Source organism: Felis catus, chromosome A2 (assembly GCF_018350175.1).
Source record: "Felis catus isolate Fca126 chromosome A2, F.catus_Fca126_mat1.0, whole genome shotgun sequence".
NCBI lineage: Eukaryota > Metazoa > Chordata > Mammalia > Carnivora > Felidae > Felis > Felis catus.
Genome location: NC_058369.1, coordinates 136,032,172 through 136,051,545, shown reverse-complemented (window position 1 = coordinate 136,051,545; position 19,374 = coordinate 136,032,172). Strand labels below are relative to the sequence as shown.

Here is a 19,374-nt window from a genome sequence, read left to right as displayed (position 1 = left end):
TTGATGGGTGGTGGCTGCCTGGAGGTATGAATTAGGACAAATTGTGAGTCTTCTCCTGGATTCAGCTTCCAGTGTATCGGTAACTTAATAATGTCTACTCTGAGCAGAAGAACAGGACAGTGTGGCACTGTGTGCCTTTCTTGAGCCAGTTAGGGAATAAAGGTAATCTTATTTTTACGGGTGTGCATGGGCCACGTATCTGGCCGAGATGAGCACTGATGGATGTGTGCTAGATGGAAAGCGGCATATGTGGTCAAAGTAAAGAGTTGGAAGGTTACTTCTGAGAGATTTGTGTGAAACCAAGCCATTTCATGGATTTTGTCAGACTGGTCTATGTTTCTTGAGAGAAAGCTGATGGTTTATTGAAGTATCACTTGTAAATTTTAGCCTTAGGAATCAAATCTAAGTCTGTCTTGATATATGATTCATAATACACATTATGTATATTCCTGGCATGACAGTTTCCACGCATTCAGGTTATTATGTTTATGAGCAGGTACAACACTAGTTGGCAGAAAGGTTGAGGAAAGAGGACCGGAGGAGAAAGAGCAGGAAAAAAATAGGCCTCTTTGACTTGCTACTCCAGTGTGGTGTGGCAGATCATGTGACACCCTGGCACGCCTTCATTTCTGTGCGCTGTGTGTGTCTTGCCACATATAGTGAAATGAACGTTTCAGACTTTTTGGCATTTAATAAATAATCCATGGGGTTATATTTTGTTCCTGGCTGGTGAATTTCTAAGACTTTGCAATCAGTGAAGGGCAGGGACTGGGTTGCAAAACATTGCTGGTTTACCCTCTGCCATCCATCTACCTGCTCTGTGTGTGTGCGTGTGCATTGTATATGAAGGCATAAACAAACTCCTACGTTTTCTGCCCCTCTTAGAGTGAGAGTGAGCTCTGAGGACATGGCTTATCTCTGGCTTCCCATTCCCTTTTAGTTACAAGTGGGATTTTTTTTTTCCCTTTCTTAGAAGAGCGCTTCATTTTTTTTTTTTTTTTTGTCTAGGTGTACTTGAAATCTTTTCCAATAAGATAAATTAAGCGTAAGATAGGTAAATTTTTATGTTGGCTGTTTGGAAGAATCTCAATGTATTTTCCATCCCTCTTGAATTGGAATAATAGTATTTCGGGGTTTGAGAGGAGTGTGACAGTGTGGAAGTCAGTGATCTTCCCGATCTTTGAGACCCCTGGACCCCATTTCTACCACATGTTTTTTCAGCCTACATTTGAAACACAGCCAGAGACACAGATTTCACTCCAGTCCAATGCAGCTTATTGTATCTCTAGAACAGCTTTGGCCCTTGAAAGTTTGTTTTTTTGTGTTTTTTGTTTTTTTTTAAATATTTTTTTTCAACGTTTATTTATTTTTGGGACAGAGAGAGACAGAGCATGAACGGGGGAGGGGCAGAGAGAGAGGGAGACACAGAATCGGAAACAGGCTCCAGGCTCCGAGCCATCAGCCCAGAGCCCGACGCGGGGCTCGAACTCCCGGACCGCGAGATCGTGACCTGGCTGAAGTCGGACGCTTAACCGACTGCGCCACCCAGGCGCCCCTGAAATTTTTTTTTATTGTCGTGGCTATCATTGTATTGTTTGGGAGTAAATACCTCTTTAAACCGAGATGCCTTCAGATACTGAAAGAATGCAGTCATGCCTCTGTAAATCCTTTTAAGCATTCCTGTTTTCCTTCTACTCTTACAATTGAGTTCTGTTCTCAGGTCCTTTTTGTATTGATCGTTATTTAAATATTTCACCCAGAAGTGAGCCCAGTAGTCCAGGAATTGTCTAGTTCTGATCTCTTTTTTCTATTAATTAACGAAGCTTGGAAATGAGTTTCTGGCTTGACATGTGGGGGAGGAACAGTTTCCATTTTATTGTTCACTCCTTGAGATAGTGTTGGTCGCAACCCCTAAGGTTTTCATACTTCTGTGTTTGACCTCAAGAACTGACTCCTATTTATTCCTGAGAAAGTCCATCTTGTCAGATTGGGCTCATCATTTCAACCATCCTTTGTGGTTTTATGCGATTGGCACCCAAGATAGTGGCAGCTGTGTTGAGTAGGCTCAAGCTGAGGACAGAATTTCTTAGTCTTACAGTTAGATCTGTATTAATGCTTTAAAACATTTTTAAAAATGTGAATTAAAATAGTGGCTGTCTGTTGGACTTAATTTTAAGAGAAAATGAATATAAAACATAGCAATAAATGTCTCAATAAAAGTTATCTTTTATTAGTATTTTTTAAATGTTACAAAATCATTTTGACTTTTCATAAGATAAAATAATTTTAGCTATATATTTTTTTAGTGTTTATTTATTTTGAGAGAGGGTGGCAGAGTGCAAGCAGGGGAGGGGCAGAGAGAACAGGAGACACAGAATCTGCAGCAGGCTCCAGGCTCTGAGCTATCAGCACAGAGCCTGCCTGATGTGGGGCTCAAACTCACGGACCATGAGATCATGACCTGAGCTGAAGTTGGACACTCAGCCAACTAAGCCACCCAGGTGCCTCCCCAGCCATATGTTTTTAAATGTTTTTTAAAATTAATTGGTGCTCTGTTTTAATTGTGCCCCACAATACATGTTTTAGATTTTTTTCCTAAGGAAGTTACATGCTCTGGGACAAGTTGAATATTTAAGTTTTTTTCCTTGTATTATTACTAGTCAGGTGTAATCTAGTTCATTAGATCTCGTCGAACAATGAAAGCCAAAAGTAAGAACACTTTGTCAAATCCTCTTCTAATAATGGCCATGTTTTTCTTTATTTCTTGACAAGATCTTATAAAACCTCAGATTATGATTGAAATTATATTTTTATCAAGGTAGCTAGGTTTAAGGGTTCCTTTAAAAGCCTGTTTTCATAATTATAGTCTGTGTCTTTATAATGACTCATTTTCCTGAAATGCATTTCATTCTCAAGTAATTCTGATGCATAAACCAAGAAGTTATCTGCACATTCAGCTTTTCCTTTTTTTAGGGAAAGGCCTCTTCATACCCAGTATTAGAAACATCAAGCCATTTTTTGTTACATGATCTCCTTAAATATTAAAACGTGTATGTATTGTTGACCTGCCCTTACCAAAAGTAACTTAGTACATTAAGAATTAAATAGTGTGTTATAAACTAACATGTCCTGAAAAAGGTAAGCATTTTTTCAAGAATGTTAAAGGAATAGGCATTTAATAGTTGAAAAAATGGGTAAAATTAAGCAATTTCAATTGGCTTCGGCATGTGTTCAGTTATAGATGCTTGCCTAAATCCAAATTAAGCTAAACTCTAAAACTTGAGATGGGCAAAAGAGGAGGAAGGGTGGCAGGGAGGGTTAGTGGTTAGTGGGAAGTTACCTGGGCTAAGGAGGGGAAGGTGTCCCAACCTGCCAGCATCACATGGACAAAGGCATGAGGGGTGTGTGTGTGTGTGTGTGTGTGTGTGTGTGTGTGTGTGTGTGGCGGCGGGGGGGGGGGGGGGGTTGCTTAACAGTGGATATGGAAGCACTGAGGGCTGTAAGCAGAAAAGTGACTGAGGTTTCCTTAGAAAGGTATTCTGACAGTTCTGTGGTAAGCAGAATGCCTCTATTAGATACAATCCAGATTTGGGGTGTAGTTAGTACAAAGAATCATGAACCGTAGAAAACCAGCTGCTACCCGCTGTGGTTTTCCTGAAACTGCTCTTGCCTTGTTTTAGATTGGAGAGTTAATTGAGTCCTTCCTGGGATCCCCTAATTCTGCCTCAAGCATTGGGTAAACTACTACTTGGTCATCATTTTCTTAGGAATTAGTTCTGCATAGAGGAGTCTGACATTGGCCTGACTTACTCCCCAGGTTCCTGGTAAGATTATCCCTTTGGGAAGAAACTTGACTCCCTCGAACAGGGAAAATGGCATGAGCTCTTTCCTTAGAGGGCTCTGGGTTGCAAATTACATTTTCCTAAGTCTGTTGGATGCTACATTTATCTGCGCAGCAAGAATACATTACATACCCATTGTCTGTTCTATGGTGGGTTGAAAGCATGTCAGCTGAATAAAAATGCCCCTACTTGAAAGGAGCTCAAAGCAAAAGGTTTAAGAGAAGACAGCCCTACTAGGCTCAGAGTGACTAGACTCTTCCCATAATAGAGATTACCAACTGGGTGTCCTGTCATCTTGTACTCCCACATTTTGTTTAGATGAAAATGTATGAGTGTTTCCTATAGACTGGGTTGGGCCATGAGCACCAAAGAGTGGGAATGAGATTGATTCAGGTCCTGTTCAGTAGACAAGTCTGGAGAACATGGCACCTCAGTTGGCAAAAACTAGATTCTAGATGCTACATAAGGAGTGTATGCAAGGCTGGCTTCCTGAGTGTACGACTCGTGCAGTTGCAGAGGGCCATGCACTTAGGAAGGCCTCCTGCTTGCTTAAATGGTATGTTGTTACCATCTTGAAATTTGTAATTTTTGAACAAAGAGCTCTATGTTTCATTGTATAGTGGGCCTTGCAGATTATGTAGTCAGTCCTAAATTTATGACCTGCATTGAGGGAAACTGACTGAAGAGACCCAGCAGTGGGAGAGGAGACGGTGGCCTCTAAAGTCACCGCGTACTTCATAGGGAAAAGCAGGCTTTAACTATTCACCATACTGGGTAAGGCTAGTCTTCCAACTGAACCAGTCACATAGAATGTTCCTGCTCCCTTCACCTCCATCTTTATCGTCTACCTCCTGTCCCTTCCAACACAGAGAGAACTACTTATTGGAGAACCACTTATTAGAAAGAGGGGGAGCAGATGTGTGTAAAGGGAGAGAGGTTTTCATAAGCCCTCCTTTCCCACGTGGTACATGTTAACTTGCAGCAGATCCTAGCTGGGGAAGGGAAGAGGTCATACCACTCAGGTTGGATATTCTAATCAAATTGAGACTGGTTTATGTCTTAAAATGACAATAGGACTTGTATTAGAGAAAAGTAAGAGGGAAAAAAAAAAGTAAGAGAAAAACCATAGAGGCATCTCAAGTTTTCATCCAGGGGTGGGGGGTGCATTACTATGTTGAATGAAAATTAAGAGAAAAGTGAAGGCAGAATGAAATCGCTTTTGAAATTACATCTTGGAAGTGATACTCAGTGTATTGATCACATAATTAAATTTGAAGAATCTAGAAATATCAAATGCTTTTGGACTCCTAAATCGTGTTGACTTTTAAGTTTAAAATGATCCTCTGAAGGTAGCTTAATTTTAACCGTGAAATTGGGCTTTTTGTAAACTGTATTTCTTAATCTAATTTGGTAATAGGGAAAGAAACGTTAGATTTTCCCATTTGTCATTTGCACTGGTGTTTATCTAGTTGTTGGCTTGCTGACAGTGGTCTAAAAATGGAAAAGTCTAGTTGTTCAATGCAGTTACTTTTAAAGTGAGTAAATTTATGTAATATTTCTTTAGAAAACACATTTAACATTTTGGATAATTAGCTTGATTTATTGGAAAGTAATTTAATTTTCTCACTGACCGTGACATAGAATAATTGTTTTCTAGTGGCTATTCCCCATGACCCGAGTTAGGAAAATGTTGCTAGTTTTAATACATTTCCACTGCTATTTTCCATTTTATGCAAAGACTGTTGTAGGCTAATTATAGAAAATTGCATTGAGTGCCATGTGGATGCGAAATTAACTTTGACACTGATGGACTAACATTGAGAGTAAAATGAGGTTATGTTCTTTTCTGGGACTCTGTGAACTATATTTTAATGCCTTTCAACAATGAGAGATATTTGCATTTTCTTGAATCTTCTGGAGGTTTGTGGTAATTTAGTCAAACTTCACGAAATATGAATGTTGTGACTTTTTGACATAAAGATTTCATGAAGTATTTTCTTCTCTAGCAAATATCCTTATAAATTCTTTCTGGCTATACAAAACTTGGAGGAGATTTATATTTTGTGAGTTAACTTGATGAGTATCATGTGAAACAAGTTCTATCAGGATAGAGATGATTTTATTTTTGAACTTCTGCTAAAAGTTATTTTAATTGTTGGTATTTCTCATTTTACTTTAAATTAGGAAAGACTGCACCTAAAATACAGATCCCTGAAGGAGTGAGCATCATGGGAAAAAGCTGTATTTGCATCATTTGTAATTTAAAAGACATTCTTAAAGGAAGAAAGCTTGAAAGTAGGCTGAATGGCATGCCAAGCTAGTCAGGGATTGGGGTCACATTCTCCTCACTTCTCTCTCACTGCCTGACATCTTACGTAAGCCATTACTCAAAAACAGCTCTATTGAATACCATTTGGAAAAGTAATCACAAAACCTTCTTATAAATATCTTTCTGTATATTTTTATTTCTTTCTTCAATATGTCCCTCTGATTTTGTTCTAGGCTCGCAGGAAAGAAGTATTTATCCAGGAACGGTATGGGAGATTTAATTTAAATGACCCATTCTTGGCACTACAGAGAGACTATGAAGCAGGTGCTGGCGATAAAGAGAAGAAGCCAGTTTGCACCAACCCCCTCTCCATCCTTGAAGCAGTCATGGCCCACTGCAGAAAGATGCAAGAAAGGATGTCCACACAGCTGGCTGCTGCTGAGAGCAGACAAAAGAAGGTATTGAGACTTTCAAACAGTCATGTTTCTTACAATACAGCGCAGAATAAAGAAACCATCTCCAAAGTTGTTGTTTGCTCTTAAATGTTATTTTCAAGAAGGGTTGGGATAAATGCTTAGAAATACAAAATGCCAACAGATTCTGGTGGCCCTTTTCAAATATAACTCAAAAATAACACTAAGCTATAAATAAGTATAACAAAGAACGTATGTTTCCCATAATGGTTACTTTGATGCTTTCTTTAAAATATGCTTTTTTTTCTTTTTTCCCCCCTGGACTTTTCTAGTGCCATAAGATACGTTTAACTGCTAGGTGGGATAGCCAGGATTGCAACCAGAACCCTGATCAAATGGCGGTGTCCCCAACTTATTCATCCAGCTTCTGTCTCAAATATTTCTTTGCAACTAGAAATTACTTTTTTAAATGATGATTTTGGAAAATGAAATTAGCATGAGGATAATAGAATGAAATTTGTGTGGTGTATGCAATCTCACAACATATCATCTTGAAGTCCTGGTTAGTCTCAAACTTGCCCCTGGGGTCTGATGGCTGTGTCCGCTGCAGACCTCCAGGCTCCTGCTCACATGTGTTTCATTTAAACCAACCTCCTCCTCCCTTCTCACCTCCCCCACCAACATACACATGTATTTATTGTACTTGAGTGCATGCTTCAAAGAGTTCTAAGTGATAAAAACTTACTGCGATCAGCCATAAGGAAATAGAGGTTGAAATTTTGCCCTTCTAATAGGCTGCCAAGACTACTGATACCATTTATTAGGAGAGAGTAAGGAAGTCAGAGAAGCTAATGAAGTCTAGTATGATTAGAATTTAAAGTAATCTGTTCTTCCAGCCATTATTAAAGCATGCATTTAAGTGTTTCTTCTATTTGTCCTTTTTGGAGAACCTGGTGTAGTTCACATGTAACACCTGGTTGGTGATTAAACTGAATGTGGCATACTGTAAATATTTATGATATACTGTAATTTAATGTGTGTGGTTTTTTCCAGGTAATTATATATTTGCATTGACATATGTGTGCTAATGTTCTGGTAGAAGTGTTGAATGAAAGCAAACCTCTTCCTCAGGATGTCACATAGTAGAAAACTAAAGTACTGAGTAAAATAGTACGGAAGAATAAGAAGGCTTTCCATGGATGTGAGGCAAAATCAGTTTTACTCTGGACTTTGCAAACCCTCTACAAAGCCCTGCAGACAACCACTGAGGTCTCTGGAGATTTTCAGAAATCCCTAGGAACCGCATAAGCAGGAGCCAGTATATTTCAGCTGACGTCACTGAAGCTCATTTGTATTTCTTGGATGAGACACATTTCAATTATGTTCTTAACGTGTCAAATGAACTATTTCATAATAAAGTATTTCTGCTGGGTTTTATGCTGCGTTATCAAAAATCAAGAAAATATTTTGTTTTGCCTATAATTTGTATTTAATGTATAAAAATGGATGCTCTCCTAAATTTTACTTCAGTTTTGCATTTTATCTATCATTTCTCTTATAAGAGAAGAAGGAAGAAACTCATTTTGAGTTGAATCAAAGATTTTATTATCTAGCTGATTTTTTTTTTTTTTAATCAACTTACATCCTGTTTGTTTCTGAATGACTGGGTCATTTCCAACCTGGCTGGGAGTGAAAGGAAATTGTTTCTGTCCTATGGGTCCTACGAGGCTAATACGAAATGAGCCAGTGATCTGTCTCCCACGTATAACGGGGATACAGGCGTCCTTTATGGCCGAATTCATTGGCCTGTGTAGGCTCAGTGAAGGGTTGCTCTGATAGGCAGTGCTACTCTTTATCCATAAAGGATATTCTATTCTGGTAGACTGTAGCATGTGAGAAGAGTTATATTTTGTACTCTTATCCTGAATCTTTACTTAGAAAGAAAATAAAATATCACATGAACTGATAAGAGCAGAAACACCAAAGTCATCTTTTTAGCAACAAAATTACCTATCACCTTTACCCCTGGAAGTAAATATTTTAACAAAACATCTTCACTTCTCTTGCAGATAGAATAAATTGCAGCTTTAGAAATCTAAAAGCAGTAAGACAAAAAAATCCATTATTTTAAATGAATCCAGTTCTTTAAACTGCTGCCAGAGCAGAGGTTGGGGAAAGCAAAGGTCCCATTATCTACAATTCAAGTATTTATTATCAGACACTGGACATAGCTCTTTGGTAATTCGAAGACATTTGGCCTGAACACTGTTCTGGTTGGCCTTTCGAGGCGGGAGAAGAGGCTCCATGCTCATTCATGCATTGATTCCTGCTGAGACTACTAATAGGAGGGTTAACTGTTTGGCAATTTGTGTGCCAGGAAAATTTGGGCAAGAGTCAATTTGGCAAATGGACTGAGCCCGTAAAGCCACTTTGAATAAGCTAATGAGTGATCATCGTGGGGAACTTTGCCTCCAGTAATCTACTTTCTGTTTAGAGCCAGTAACCTAGGGTGCAATGATATTTTGGTTTTTATTACTTATGTGCATCACCTGTTAATGGAATTTCTATCCTAATTTATTTTCAATCATTTGTTCATACTTAAATATTTCTAGGCCTGGAATAGGAAAGACTTTTTAATTTGAGCAGAGCGTTTAAAAGTCAGAAGCCTGGGAATATTCAGAAGGGAGTAATTTTTGTTTTTAACGAGTGAAAAAACTAATAGTAGCTCTGTGTATCAGCTATAGATTGTTTTGGTGGCAGCTTAGTATGATGAGGTAGGTTGCAAGGCACTAAATGTTCCAGGCAGGATTCTTAGTTGTGAGCAAGTGAAGCCAGCATTCACAGAGTTAAGCACGTGTTTAGGTTGGCTTAAGCATGGTAGAGTGCAGCTGGGAAAGCTAGGGGACCAGGTCTTAATCACCCAGCATCACTGACAACTGCTCACTGTCAGTCACGTCCGCAGTGGGTGAAGCTTCTGCTGGTGAGAGGTGAATACTGTAGCCTGCTGATGCCAGCATGACTGCCATCATGCTCCAGGCCTTGAGTGTTGCCTCCCCTGGCCCTGCTTCTTCACATTACTCACCTCCAAGTTAGAGCCTAAGAGCAGATGCATCTGATTGGCCAAGCTTAGGCCCCACGCCCTCTCCCTGGTGATGAGGAAGACTGGGAAGGCAGCTATGGGGCATATTTAGCTTCTACAGAGAACCATAAGGTGGAGAATTCTCCCGACAGAGGAAGGAGTTGCAGGTGCTAGACGACCAAGGAAATGACAAACGAGCCAGAAAAGAACAATCAATTTATTTGTTTTAATTTATTTCATATGCCTTTTTCTTCCTCTGAATGATAATTGTACTTGGTTCTATCACTTGTATTCAGTACTCTCTACTTCATTATAAAATGGTCACTTTTTTTTTCAATATATGAAATTTATTGTCAAATTGGTTTCCATACAACACCCAGTGCTCATCCCAAAAGGTGCCCTCCTCGATACCCATCACCCATCCTCCCCTCCCTCCCACCCCCCATCAACCCTCAGTTTGTTCTCAGTTTTTAAGAGTATCTTATGCTTTGGCTCTCTCCCACTCTAACCTTTTTTTTTTTTTTCCTTCCCCTCCCCCATGGGTTTCTGTTAAGTTTCTCAGGATCCACATAAGAGTGAAACCATATGGTATCTGTCTTTCTCTGCATGGCTTATTTCACTTAGCATCACACTCTCCAGTTCCAACCACGTTGCTACAAAGGGCCATATTTCATTCTTTCTCATTGCCACGTAGTACCCCATTGTGTATATAAACCACAATTTGTTTATCCATTCATCAGTTGATGGACATTTAGGCTCTTTCCATAATTTGGCTATTGTTGAGAGTGCTGCTATAAACATTGGGGTACAAGTGCCCCTGTGGATCAGCACTCCTATATCCCTTGGGTAAATTCCTAGCAGTGCTATTGCTGGGTCCTAGGGTAGATCTATTTTTAATTTTCTGAGGAACCTCCACACTGTTTTCCAGAGGGGCTGCACCAATTTGCATTCCCACCAACAGTGCAAGAGGGTTCCCGTTTCTCCACATTCTCTCCAGCATCTGTAGTCTCCTGATTTGTTCATTTTGGCCACTCTGACTGGCGTGAGGTGATATCTGAGTGTGGTTTTGATTTGTATTTCCCTGATGAGGAGCGACGTTGAACATCTTTTCATGTGCCTGTTGGCCATCCGAATGTCTTCTTTAGAGAAGTGTCTATTCATGTTGTCTGCCCATTTCTTCACTGGGTTATTTGTTTTTTGGGTGTGGAGTTTGGTGAGCTCTTTATAGATTTTGGATACTAGCCCTTTGTCCGATATGTCATTTGCAAATATTTTTTCCCTAAAATGGTCACTTTTTACAATGGAAATACAATTTAATTTCAAGGTGCTTCCTAGACTTTCAAGAATAACATAATCATCTAAATAATATTTTTTAGGAAGAATATTTAGCATGTTTTGTACATGAATTTTTAGTTCATTCATGAGTTTTTTTTTTAATTTTTTTTAATATTTATTTATTTTTGAGAGCAAGAGACAGAGTTTGAGCATGGGAGGGGCCGAAAGAAGGAGACACAGAATCTGAAGCAGGCTCCCGGTTCTGCGCTGTCAGCACAGAGCCTGACATGGAGCTTGAACTCACGAACCATGAGGTCATGACTTGAGCCAAAGTTGGACACTTAACCAATTGAGTCACCCAGGTGCCTCATAAATCTTTTTTTGTATAATTGATTTTGACTCCCCAGGAGCATTGCAGAGTGAGTATTAAGCAGGGGTGGGGGCAGTGGGGGAACTGGAGACTGAGGCCTGTGGTTCTGAGCAGAGATTTAGAAGAGAAGGTAATTAACTTGATCCATGTCTTACCCTCCCTCTCTTGAGACTCTAGATCAAAAGGAGTGGGCAGATGAGAACTGCAGAGCCCAAACTGCTGACTGGTAACTACAGCTCCTATGAAGAAAAACAATCTTGTAATGTATCTTATTGTTACGTATTTGTTGACCAGGATTGGGCAGATGGGTGGAGGTGACCAGGTGGAGAAGGGGACAAGGATGCAGTGAACGTTGAATGATTTGGGGGCCCAATGAGGAATATAGTTAAATGTCGTAAGAGTATTTTGTGGTTGTAACAAACATGCACTCTACTTTCTTATTTTACAAATGACCATAATTGCTTTCCTCTCTGTTTTCTACTTGGAATTAGAACAAATTGACTTTACATTACTGCTCTGCTCCCACCTACATAGTTTTCCCTTTCATTCTGTAAAAACAGTTGTTTGGTGCTTCTTCATTCATGGCTTCCAGTCTGGGTGCTATTCCTGGAGCAACCACCCACTTCCTCACTACCAGTGAAGCTGTCTTAGCTCTTCTAAGCTCTTCCACACAATCCACTGCGTTTTGCAAAAGGGGTTGGTGTGCTCATGCAGAGGTTGGCCACTACTTGAGAGTGGTTGTGAGTAGATTCAACTCAGACAATAATATGACAAAATCAGCTAGAACTCTATAACCTGTGTATATAGGAGGCTCTGGTTCCTTTACAATTATAGTAGTATGTGGTTGAGTTGGGTAGAGACAGCTACCCAACTCATTAACTCCACAGCCCCTCAATCACTGCTCAGAACTGTCCCAGATTGAGCCAGTGAGAGCCCTTTTAAGCTGGCTTCTTTTGATATGTTTCCCTCATTCTTTGAGTACTTCCTTACTTTCTTGCAGCAAGATATTCCAGGCTCATATTTTTCCTCTCCCAACCCCTGGAATCGGCTCTTAGCCCCAGGAGCACTAGTTTCCTTGGTGTTTACAAAACAAATCTAGAGCTAGGAAATTATATATATTTATCATAATCATATATGTTTTTATAAACACATATTTATATTTTATTTATATGTCTATTGTTATCAAACCATGAATTCACAGTGATATTGACACCTCTGGTTCTAATCCAAAACCATAAGGATGTTCTTTTCCTTTCTCTATTTAAAATTAACTCTCTGGGGATGCCTAGGGGGCTCAGTCGATTGAGCATCAGACTCTTGATTTCAGCTCAGGTCATGATCCTCAGGGTCATGGGATCAAGCCCCGTGTCAGGCTCCATGCTGAGCGTGGAGTCTTCTTGGGATTCTCTCTCTCTCCCTCTGCGCCTCTCCCCTGCTCACATGCCCTCTCTTTCTCTCTCTTAAAAGAACTAAAACTAACTTCTCTTCAGTGGCTCCCATTATGCTTCAATTTATTTACTTGTTTACTTGAACCTAGAACACACAGAGTAGTATCAGAATTGCTAAACCATAATACAATAAAAAGCAAACATACAAACCTGGAATTCACTATTGTTTACAGTTCTTTAAGGAAACATTTACATGAAGTAAAACACTTACATGAACATCGTAAGTGTACAAATTGTTGAGTTTTAAAAATGCATACACTTGTGGAATCTGACCCCTTATAGGATAGAAAATATTTCCATCACCAGAGAAAGTTTCCTGGAGTACCTTCCCCTAAGTTCCTTCCCCAATTCAAGCAACCACTGAATATTATTCTGATCTTTTTCATCATCAACTAATCTTATCTGTTTACTAGACCTTCAGGTAAATGATGACTGTAGTTAAATATTAAGCCTCAAATGCAAGAACTCAAAGCATCTCAATTTTTTTTTAAATTTTTAAAAAATGTTTTATTTTTGAGAGAGAGCACACAAGTGTGGGAGGGACAGAGAGGGTGGGACAGAGGATCCAAAGCGTGCTCCACGCTGACAGCAGTGAGCCCGACATGGGGCTTGAACTCACAAACCGTGAGATCATGACTTGAGCTGAAGTCGGACACTCAACTGACTGAGCCACCCAGGTGCTTCTTTAATTTTTAATATTAAAGTATAGTTGACGTACAATGTCATATTAGTTTCAGGCATACAACATAGTGATTGGGAAATTCTATACATCATGCAGTGCTTACCATGAGAAATGTAGCTACCATCTGTCACCATACAATATTATTACAGTCTTATTGACTGTTTCCCTATGCTGTACTTTCATTCCTGTGACTTATTTAACTGGAAGTTGTACTTCTTAATCCTCTTCACCTCATCCCTTTACCACCCTTCTCTTCCCCTCCCAAGCGACCATAGTTTGTTCTTCGTATTTATGTATTTGTTTGTTTTTTGTTTGTTCACTTGTTTTTTTTAGATGCTACATGTAAGCGAAACCATATGGCATACATGGAAGGATCTAGAAGGTATTCTGCTAAGTGAAATAAGTCAGGCAAAGAAATATCAACTTTGTTTTTCTTTATCAAAATTGTTTTGGTTATTTTCATACAAACTTAAAATCAGTTTGTTGGTTTTTCCAAAAGTTGGCAGGAATTGAATTTTTTTTTAATTTTTTAAATTTATATTTATTTTTTGAGAGAGAGAGAAAGAGAGCATGCAAGCAGGGGAGGGAGAGAATCTTAAGCAGGCTCCACACATAGTGCAGAGCCTGACATGGGGCTTGATCTCATAACCATGATACCATGACCTGAACTGAAATCAAGAATTGGATGCTTAACTGACTGAACCACCCAGGCACCCCAGAATTTTATTGAATCCGTAGACTAATTTATTGAGAGTGGACATGAAGAAGATTGAGTGTTCCAACCCATTATCATAGCATATTTCTCCATTTTTAAAGTTTTTTTATAATTTCTTTAAGCAATGTTTAGCTTTCAGTGTAGTGGTCTTAAATGTCTTTTGCTGAGATTATTCCTAAGTATTTTATGTTTTTGATGCCATTGTAAATCACCCTTTTTAAAACATTTTTTTCCCAAATATTTATCACTAGGATACAGGTATTGACTGATTTTTGTATGTTGACAGTATATCCTGTCATCTTATTAAACTTGCTTATTAGTTTTCACAGTTGCTATGTATATTATATCTGATTTTATAGGTAAGCAACCGCATCATCTGCGAATAGAGCCCATTTTACTACTTCCTTTCTAACTTGCCTATCTTCCTGCCTGCCTTCCTTGTTCTTCCCGCACCCCCATCACTGCACTGACTAGAACCCCCCATGGTACAGTGTTGAATAGAAGTAGTGAGAAGAGACTTCAGTGCTTTCTCTGTTTCTCAGGGAGGATACAGTCTGTGTTTCACCATTAAGTATGATGTTAGATGTGCTTCTTTACAGATGCCCTTTATGTCATTGAGGTTTTATTCTATGTAGAGAGGTTTTTATCATGAATAGGTTTTGCATTTTGTAGAATGGTTTATCTGCACCTGTTGGTGTGGTCATGGTTTTTCTCTTTATCTTTTTAAGGTGATGAATTACACTAATTTTCAAATACTGGAACAACTTGCATTCCTGAGGTAAACTTCAGAGAGTCACCTCTTACTAATTTATATATTGCTAGATTCAATTTGCCTGTATTTTGCTAGGGAGTTTTGCATCTGTATTTCATGAATGATCATTTTTCTGTAAATTGGAAAAAAAATGCTTGACTGGTTTTGATTTTAAGGTAATTCTGGAATCAATATGAATTAGAATATTTTCCTTTCTCTAAAGGATATGTAGAAGTTTGACACTATTTCTGTCTTTAATATTTAGTAGACATCACTAGTAAAGCCGTATGAGCTAGGACTTTTCTTTAGGGGAAACCTTTATTTGTGGATTAATTTTTTTTTTCATTTTTTAATTTTATTATTGTTTTTATTTTTTTGAGTGTGAATGCATATATATGTGCATGCCAGTGGAGGAGGGGCAAAGGGAGAGGGAGGAAGCCAATCTTAAGCAGGCTCCATGCTCAGTGCTGAGCCTGACTTGGGGCTCGATCTCACCACCGTGAGATCATGACCTGAACTGAAATCTAGAATCAGACATTTAACTGACAGAGCACCCAGGCACCCCAATTTGTGGATTCAATTTCTTTAAAAGATAAAAAGCCATTGGGGCGCCTGGGTGGTGCAGTCGGTTAAGCGTCCGACTTCAGCCAGGTCACGATCTCGCGGTCCGTGAGTTTGAGCCCCACGTCAGGCTCTGGGCTGATGGCTCGGAGCCTGGAGCCTGTTTCCGATTCTGTGTCTCCCTCTCTCTCTGCCCCTCCCCCGTTCATGCTCTGTCTCTCTCTGTCCCAAAAATAAATAAAAAAAAAAGTTGAAAAAAAAATATATAAAAAAAGATAAAAAGCCATTACAATTTTCTATGCCATTTTATGTCCTGAAAGTTGTGTGTTTCAGAGGAATTTGATTTGTTGAATTTATTGACACATAGTTATTCATTATTTTTAATATTCTTTCTGTAGTGATATTTCTTCTTTTATTCCTATTATTTATAATTTGTGTTTTCTGTGTAGTCCAATCTGTTTTTTTAAATGTTTCACAATATTATTGATATTTTAGATGAAAAATGTTTGGCTTTGTTAATTTCTCCATCATTTGTGTCCTGTTTAATTGATTTATTACCTTTGTCATTCCTTTCCTTTTACTTTATATTGGCTTACCTTCTTTGAGTTTCTTAAGGTGAAACGTAGGTGAATTATTTGAGATGACCCTTCTAATATGTGCAGTTAAAGATAAAATTTCGATATCCTCTGCTTTAAATGTTTTAAATTCTCTCCTTTCACTGCATTCCATAGATTTTGATATGTTGTGTTTTTATTTTCATTCAGCCCAAAGTCTGATCTGACTTCCTTTGTGTTTTCTTCTTAAAGCTTTATACTGCTTAGAAGTATGTTTTATTTTTGAATTTTGGGGTGTTCTTAATCTTATTGTGATTTATATACAGTTCTATTGTCAGAGGACATATTCTATAAGATTTTAGCCTTTTGTAAATTGTTGGTGGTTTTTAATAGCTCAGCAAGTGAATCTGAAAAAACTATCTTCTGTAGTATTGGGGTATTGTGTTCCAATGCAAGTCAGCCAAGGATGTGTTTGTGGTGTTATTCAGATCTGTAGTGTTGCAGATTTTTCTTAATCCAGATTTTTTTATGAGAGATTGTCATTATTATAGATTTATCTATTTTTCCTTTTATTTCTGTCAGGTTTTGCCTCATATATTTTAGAGATAATTTAGCCATCATTTGTATTATAGTTTCTGTGTTTGTAATGTGTCTTTTTTTCCTTTGGCTGCTTTCAAGATTATTTCTTATCCTTGTTTTCAGCAATTTTACTATGATGTGCCTAGGTATGATTGCTGAGCTTCCTAGATACTTCCCCTCCACCCCAAACTTGTGAATTTTTTTGTCCATTATTTCTTTTACTATAGTTTTCCTCATTGTCTCTCTCCATTTTCGATTCCAGTTATGTAGAATTTAGATCACATTATATTGTCCTACAGGTCCCTGAGGTGCTGTTCATTTAACGAATTTTTTTCTGTATTTCTTAAATTGTATACTTCCTTTTGTTCTGTTTTCAAATTCACTGTCCTTTTTATTCTACTCAAGTCTGCTATTAAGCCTATTCAGTGAACATTTTTCATTTTAGATTAATATCTTTTCTAGGGTTTCCATTTGGTTCTTTTTTTCTTTTCTTTTCTTCCCCCCCCCCCCCCCCCAGTTTCCTTTTCTATGCCAGGATCCTCCTTTGTTCAATCATTGTGATGATGTGATGATATTTTCTTTGAAAATGGCTCCTTTAAGTTCCCAGTCTGCTAATTCCAATATGGATCATCTTTGGCCCAGTTTTTCGAATATGTTTCTCTTGACAGTGGATCACTTAAAAAAAAATTACTTTGCATGTCTAAGTAATTTTTTTATATAATAGACATCTTGATTAACATGATGCAGACCTTCAGGATTCTGTTATCTTCTGAAGAGTGTATTTTGTTCTCGTAAGCACTTAACCTGGTTATATTCAGACTCCAAACTGTCCCCTTACAGCTGGCAATAGCTGAAATATTTGTTCAGTTCTCTCAGCCATTAAGCAGCCACCTCTGTCGTTCAGTGTGGAGTCTCCCCCATGAATGTATAAATCAAGAGTCAACCTAGGATTCGGCTGGGGCTAATTGTGGCAGCCCTAGTTCCAATTTTGACTCCTTGAGCCACTATAGGGAGTACTTGTGCTTGAGCTCCTGCTGCCAGTGCTGTCAGGACAGGGAACTGCCCTCACTTGCAAAGCTATGCAAGGGCAAACCTCATCCAGTTCTGTTGGCTCCTTTCAGATAGGAGAATGTACTCCTCTTCTGTTTTTACCACTTACTACGCTCCAAAGCTTTCAAATAGTTACTTTTTTAAAATATTTTTTCCAAATATTTTAATTGTTATCTGCCAAAGAGATAGTCTAATAAAAGCTATTTCACCATTATTGGTAGTGAAACTTTCTCTGATGTACTTTGTAATTGTTGAATTGTAACTGCTATCTAAGTTACTAAAAAATCCATCCATATGCTGAATATGGTCTATTCTCTAGATCATTGTTTGCCTGGAAATGTGTTTTCAGAGGAAAAACACTGCAAAAATGGCATACTTTTAAATAGCTCAAATAATTATTATATTATTAATTGAAAACATAACATTTTTTAATGCCAGGCACAATGGCATATGCTTTATATGCATTGCCTCATTTAATCCAATAAGGTAACTCGTATTATTGCTCTGTTGTGCAGATAAAGGAACCAAATAGAAATGATCTGGCGAGAGAATTTACCAAAGTGACACAGCTAAGGTGTTTGGGATCAGACCTTAGTACATCATCACTTACTCTTGCAAGCACAAAGATTTTGTCTCTGGGCCAAAATGACCAAGGAACGTTTTTTGTAATATAAAAAAAAATTTTTTGTATATGGAATATACATACATTTTATGTATGGTTTATAAACCAATTGGAGCCAGTAGAGAGGAAGATGTTTCATATTTATAGAGTGTGATAACTGATAGAGCGAGGCTCAGGTAACAGGACAGAATGAAGTTAATTGTTGAAGAAAGTCTGTCCTTGAACAGATGGAAATCCTCCCTTAGAGTGAAGGGAAGGAAATATATTGGTGTGGTTTTAAAAAACAAACAAAAAAACATGCTTAAGAGAGGAGACAGAATGTAAAGTGAGTGATTTTTTTTGATAAGAGAGTCTGTTAGGGTAGACAGAGTTTGTTGAGTGGCTGTTGGGTGAAGTTTTAGGGAGAGTGGCAGAAGTTTAAATAATTTCCTGAAGTAAATGGTAGAGGAGGCTAAACAGTTAGGAAGAGTGATTGACTGGAGCTCAGAACTCATCTGGAGCCCTATGTTTGCAAGTGCATTGATTATGTGGCTTCCTCTGCTGTCTATGGTGACATTAAAAAAGACTTGTGTTCATCTGAGATAGGATTTATAAGGTCTGAGTGGTGGAAGGACAAAGATACAAAAAATTATGGGTGCTTTTTTTTTAAGGTTTTATTTTTAAGTAATCTCTACACCCAATGTGGGGATTGAACTCATGACCCCAAGATCAAGAGTTGCACACTCCACTGACTAAGCCAGCCAAGCACCCCATGGGCGCTTTTGTAGTAGTATAGTTTTCTGTATAAATATGTGAGATTTGCTGAGTTGATCTGTTAGAAGTCTTTCTTGAATTTGATTCCCAAGTGTGAGATGTAAGTTATTTCAAAAATAAAATGTGATGATCCCTAGTGAAGAAATAGTGTGGGCAAGATGTATGATGTGGTGAGAAAAGCTTGGAACAGTGGCTCTGAGTGCCATGATCCTGACACTGATTGATTAGATGACATCAGAGAAATCACTAATTTAGCCCCCAGTTAGTTGTTGTGCAAAATGAAGGTAGCCCTTAAAGTTCTACATCTTTTTTTTTTTTTCCCAGCTTCCAAGAAAAATGATGGAACTCATTTTTCAAATAAGCTGAAAATTGACTGCTGGGTTTTGCTTTTTCAACATTGCCATAAGAATT

The 19,374-nt window shown here is 38.3% G+C and overlaps 1 protein-coding gene across 6 annotated transcripts in view; it reads left to right on the top strand.

Moving 5' to 3' along the window:
- CTTNBP2 (cortactin binding protein 2) overlaps positions 1 to 19,374 on the top strand; it is a 172,832-nt gene that overhangs the window by 79,294 nt on the left and 74,164 nt on the right. For all 6 annotated transcript variants that reach the window (XM_045041278.1, XM_045041286.1, XM_023240808.2 and 3 more), the window contains 1 exon segment: positions 6,345 to 6,569. In XM_045041278.1, coding sequence (XP_044897213.1) covers positions 6,345 to 6,569 — 225 coding nt within the window.